The following is a 6,163-nucleotide window of genomic DNA, read 5'->3' as shown; positions in this document are numbered from 1 at the left end:
GGTAATACTAGACATTTTCATCAGCCAGCATTGGATGATTATTATTAATATTACCCATCAATTACAATAATTCTAGTCCTGCTTAAATTGTTATTATGAAGGATATTTATGTTTAAACTTAATCTGTATACTTCCTTGGTCAGGTTATCCACTGATTGGATAATCATCCAATCTGCTCTCACCAGGTTACCCATCTTCTCTCATTTTATACATAAAAGCCAACTGAAGTACAAGTTAAGTTTTGCAGAAATGCAGCTCTTCACACTGGGACAGCTGTATAGTGGCTGTGTTAATACTTAAGCCTTAGTTCTAGGTTGACTGTCCTAGAAGAAAACATTATTGTTTTTCTAAAGAACAGAACCACTTTGTCAGCAGTGGTGCAGGTAGAAGGAACCCAATGGTTTATTTCACAGTTGGTGCAAAATAATAATGTCCAGCCAAGGCTTCAAACTGGCAAAAGAAACTGTTGCAGGTTTCTAAATATTCTCAAACTTTACAGCAGCTACATCGCACTTGCAGTTTGAGCCCACAAGATTTTTCAACTATAGGATGACTCAATTCCATGCACTTTATGGAATCACTTAGGGTTTGGTTTTGGGTTTTTTTTTTTTTAAGAACCTCTTTCCTTAAGCATACCATTGATACATGACTAGATAAAAATTGTGCCTTACCTTAGAAAAATCTGGCTTTACTGGTGGATTCTCTCTCAGTTCTGTTTCGGTATACTCATTGTTTACATAGTAGCCGACTCTAATAAATTCTTGACCTCGATAGGTGCATGTAATTAGCACAACTGTTACACCTACTGCATCTGCATCTGGAATAAGCCCTGGGTTAGGAGCATCAGCCTAAACGTGAAAGGGAAAGATGGATTAAAATAAAATTGATACCACATGCCTATCTAGCAGGGGAATCTTTAGTATGTCTTAGCAGCTGAGTAGTGACTGTATTGAAAAATTGTTCCTCAGGTTAACCAGAAAATACACCTGCTTTCACAACATCAACCCTGAATTTAGGACACTACCCCGCTAGAGACAGAATTACTTAGAATACAGGAATATTGTGTGCTGACATTTCTCATGGGTGATTAGACAAGCTTTGATCCTAAACTTCTTTTAAATCTATGATCAGCCAAACTGTTGTTTGAGCTACTAACATCCCTCCAATTCTACACTGCCATTGTTCTCCAGCCCATCTGGTTAATTTAGTAATGCGAGGTTTTCTATTATTATTATTTTTGGACCTCTGAGGATGAACTGGTCTGTATGTATGTTTTTAACAAGACTAAGCCATTAAAAATACAGACTGCAATTTATACTTGAGCAATAAGAGCAGGGACAGGCTACAGTGAGGTTTGAGCTGTCCCACATATTTCTAGGAAAGGAATAAACATACATCTCACCTCCTTCCACATGCCTACATTTGTTAAGATGTATCGTCGCACCAAGACATCTGACATTTTCAGCCAGTATGCAATCCTAATTAACAGGCAACTCTTATGATCTTCCTCAACGTCCTTACTTACTGTGGCTCTGTAGTTATTATTAATAATCAGTAAAGTTCGCCTCAAAGTGTGGCTCACATCAGTCCCTTAAAATGGTGACTAACTACACAATGATTGATAAAATGCAACGCCTCACTCTGCTGTAGGATGTAAAGTAACAGCAGTCGAAGCACCAATGAAACAGCTTCATATTTACAATTTTACATGAAATGTGAAGCAGACAATGAACACTTGTATTGCGAGTACAAGTTGGTATTAACAATGTATGTCAAGACAGTTCAGGTGTAATCAATCTTGCCTTAGGACAGAGGACAAATGGCATTAATTCCGGCTGTCCCTCTCATCCCTACTTTTCTGTAGTGTTTATATGCTCCAGCACTGTGAAATTGGGGAGATAGTGGTCATGCATCATTGGCTTCTCCTCTTTGCTACTTCAATTCTAAGCCTTCAAACCAGTCTAGCTTTTTATAAGATGCTGTAGGCACTTTGCAGAAGAATTAGAGGAGTCAGACCCCTCAGGCACAAATGCACAGGGGGAGGAGAAGCAACCAGGGAATTGGGTAGAACACAGCTTCCTCCTGCCCTGAAGGGAACAGAAGATGATCAAATGGCTTTACAGCTTGACCTAGGGGAATGGAAAAGATGACCAAAGAATAGGACAAGTGTAGAAGGTTGAAGAAAGCACAAGAATTGCTAATACAGGTGAAATCAGTACTTTAATTCAGTAGTTTTGTTCTAGTAGTGCCCAGGACCATTTGATTACTTTAAATTCCATAGTGGGCAGTTATAGAATAATATACTGCAAAAGGACACTGGTCCATTTAAGCCTCCCCCCCCCCCAAAACTCAACTCACACCCCAATGTGGTATTTTAGTTCTTCCAGGCTCCCCCTGTCATTGTGTTCTGTAATACCCTACAATACAGCTGTGAACCCGAGGAAATATTCTGGTTTCATCCTCCATAACTCTCAAGCATTGTTTTCCTGAGTGGAAAAGACACAGAACACTTTAAAAAACCCTGCTTTCTTAAATTTTGAGCTTCCTGTCTTGGACATCAAAGCTCCTAATTGCTCAGGAAACACCTCATCATACATAGGTAGAAGAAAAAGCAAAGAGCTTGGTCTGACCAAGTGATAAGGAAGTGCAAATACATATTCTGGTAGGCAAAAATAGGCAGTAGGATTAGCTTTTGCATAAAATTCACTGTTTTAATAGGTCTTAAGAATTTTATGAAATCACTCAATATATATGTTGTCTTGAATTATGTTGCTTTCCCACATGACACATTTTTTCACATAGCTATTACTGCAGAGTAGCCACGTTAGTGTGAGGTCATATCCCCACTTAAAGATACTAAGTTATTTGTGTGCTTATATTCTCAAAAAAAAGTTTCCTTGAATTTATTACATACCCCCAAGTGCACAGAGAGAAGGAAATTGGCTTTCACTACGTGTATCTTGCTATTTAGAACCAAACAGGCCAAGCTGTGGGCCTTTAATATTGAAAACTCTTTAAATGTTTAAAAAAGGCCTATTGTGTAAATCTGAAAAGCACAATGGTTTCCCCTCTTTCTGGATGTAAGGCTGACTTCCCAACCTGTTCCACAGCTTCTTTTCAACAAAGGCAGTTTTATCATCTGTGCTATTTTACCTCTGTGGTACTCCATTTTACTTGCTCTTTCAGCCATTTTCCTATTTAGAAAAATCTACAGCATATTACCAGCTGAAAATTGTATACACCTATGCAGAGGTCCTTTCCCTGTGCTGTCCCTGGTGAACACCATCTCATTTCTTTACATTCTACACCTCCTGCAATTCTGTGCTTTGCCCCATTCTGGCCTTCCCTCACTAGGTCTCTCTCCATCTCCCAGGCTGCTTCAGTTTGGCAAATAAAATAGCCTTGGTCATCAGCAAAGGCTTATTGCAGCACCTGGTGTCTTGCTGGTCTCCTGTCTGCACGTCAGCGGAGTCCTACCCTCACCTGAAATCCAGTGCTTTTGAAGTCTACTATACTTAGACCAACAGTACTTCTTCCGTAAGAAATAGAAGGGATGCTTTAATATAACGCAGGAGGAGTACCGACTCCCTTACAGGACCTATTCCGGTCTACGCAAAATGCCTACATATCTGCTCCCAATTAGCTGTAGCGTCATTTATAGCCAGGATACAATCAATGAGGCCATCAAGCAAATTTCACCTGAGGCCTTCCTAATCATACAGCCAAAGCATGCTTTTTTAGACACCTGCCTCCTGCTCCTTCCATCACCATCCACAAGGAATCTTCCTAACTTCATTGAGAACAGTGTGTGGTGCAAATTAGCAACATAAACGCCAGCGGATTTCTCTGCATAGAGTGCTACAAGGCAGCCCCTTTGAGGGCCACAGAGGATCACCTACTTCTGATCAATTAATGCTGGAAGCTGTAATAGCTTGATAATGGAAAAACTGTTAATAAATTATGCATTTGTTACATATCTGCTTTATGTGTAGTGTGGAAAAATTAGGCCCAGCTCCAAAACCAAACATAAATATTTCAAGACTAATTTGCACGTATGTGGTTGACAAATGCAACCTCCAGCCTAATCCTATTCTCTAGACTGCCCTGCAAGATAAAAATATTAAAAGTTTCCTGGAATTTACAGGTTTAATCAAGATGCCTCACAAATGTTGACACTATTTTAAAACAGTTACAGTTAACTGTGAGAAAGAAGAAAGTGTGTTCATTAGCACTTTTTTTTTTAATGCTCACACGCTGGCATGCATTTGCTGTTAAACAAACAGGTGAATGTATAGCTTTTGGGAAAGTAACATTCTTACACTATAAACTGTACTTGGATTTTTCTGTTGATGGATTTTGCTCTCAGTTTCTAAGACAAATACTAGTATTTGATAAATAAAAAAGTGAGCCAAATCATAGCTTTAATTAAAAAACAAAAAGCCACACCACACTTGCCTAAGAATTCAGGCAAGTCTGCTTTAGGTTTTCTCCCTCTCACTGACTTAAAATGGAAACCAGAATAGGCTAGTAAGCCATCTTAGTGCTGCTCTTTCCCCATTTTCTTTCCCTTCATTATTCCTTCTCAGTAACTTCTGGCTCTAACAGCAGTATTTTAGAAGACTGTCACATGCTCCAGAGTTTACAGATTCACAGAGGGGTAGGGGTTGGAAGGGACCTCTAGAGATCATCCAATCCAACTCCCCTGCCAGAGCAGGATCACCCAGAGTAGGTCACACAGGAACAAGTCCAGGCAGCTTTTGAAAGTCTCCAGGGAAGGAGACTCCCCCCCCTCTCTGGGCAGCCTGTTCCAGAGCTCTGGCACCCTCACAGTGAAGAATTGTTTCCTCATGTTCAGGCTGATCCTTCTGTTTTCCAGTTTAAGGCCATTGGCCCCAGTCCTGTCACTGGACACCACTGTGAAGAGCCTGGCCCCATCTTCCGGACACCCACCCTTTAGATATTTATAAGCATGGCGAAGATCCCCCCTCAGCCTCCTCTTCAAGACTGTTTGTTGGACAGTCCTTGCATCCCAGACGCCTGCTATCTACCATGGGAATTCTGTCTTATTTTGCAAACGGTTGTATTTTGTTGTGATTTAGCATGCTAAGCCAAACATCCCAGTTGAACATTTATCTTGCCAAACAGAAACAGACTCTTGACTGTTCTGGCTGAGTTTTAGAACGAATGTGTTGGCCTGATCTTCTGAAGATGCTGTCTACATTAACCTAGTGCTGCTGATGGTCTGAAACTGCCACCAACTGCAGCGGAGTTAGGCCTGATGGTACTAGTGTAAACCAGGTAGCTGGCACCCTGGGTTACTGAGTGATCTAGAACACATTTATAAACCAGACTGGTCAAAATTATCAGTACCTACAGCCAGAGTGCTTATATTACTGATTACTGATTCCACAACTGAAAACATTTCCATGGAAGTTTCAGGGGCAAGAAATAGCAGCTCATGAGCAGACTTTAAAGGAAGGTATATCAGAACTGACTGAAATACTTTTCTACCTTACCATTATTTTTTCAAGTGCTTCTTAGTTTGATGCAGTCATTTTTAAACAAATTGCCACAACCCTTTTAGAAAGTGATAAATCAAACTTACCTGAAATACAAACATGTGTCTGCCCGCAGGAACAGGTCCTACTAAAACAGAGTCTAACACCTGATCATATTCTTCACTTTCAGCTGAACCCACATAAATTATTTTCCATTCCAGATCTACAGCAAAACAAGCAAACAAAACAGAAAACAAAACCCAGAATTATTTATCGTTGCAGTTAAGGGTCTTCCCACTCTTGACTAGTTTTGTGCAGCCTAAAATTGCTTCTTTGGCAACAGGCCTAAAATAACAAGGACCTGTCTTCATTGTGGAAATTTATCCATGCCTGCCCCAGTCCTCATGAGCCAGACCATTCTACCATCTCTCTCTAGTCAGTCAGAACTGAAAATAGAGGGATTCCTGCAGTCAGGTTAATTTTCAACGTATATAGAGCTAAAATAACAAGGACCTGTCTTCATTGTGGAAATTTATCCATGCCTACCCCAGTCCTCATGAGCCAGACCATTCTACCATCTCTCTCTAGTCAGTCAGAACTGCAGGAATCCCTCTATTTTCAGTCAGGTTAATTTTCAAGCTATATAGAGAGGACAAGGCCCATTT

The 6,163-nt window shown here is 40.3% G+C and overlaps 1 protein-coding gene across 1 annotated transcript in view; it reads right to left on the bottom strand.

The window, feature by feature from the left end:
- ASF1A (anti-silencing function 1A histone chaperone) overlaps nt 1-5,719 on the bottom strand; it is a gene marked incomplete at its 5' end in the record, with an annotated part of 7,058 nt that extends 1,339 nt beyond the window's left edge. The window contains 2 exons of the mRNA XM_010152427.1: nt 672-848; nt 5,606-5,719. Of these exons, the coding sequence (XP_010150729.1) occupies nt 672-848; nt 5,606-5,719 (291 nt within the window). The remainder of the gene's footprint in view (nt 1-671; nt 849-5,605) is intronic.
- Between the last annotated feature and the right edge of the window lie 444 nt (nt 5,720-6,163).

The sequence above is a fragment of the Eurypyga helias genome, unplaced genomic scaffold (genome assembly GCF_000690775.1).
Source record: "Eurypyga helias isolate BGI_N326 unplaced genomic scaffold, ASM69077v1 scaffold30735, whole genome shotgun sequence".
Classification (NCBI taxonomy): domain Eukaryota; kingdom Metazoa; phylum Chordata; class Aves; order Eurypygiformes; family Eurypygidae; genus Eurypyga; species Eurypyga helias.
Note: the sequence above shows the minus strand (reverse complement) of the source record. Positions and strands in the feature narration are given on the sequence as shown.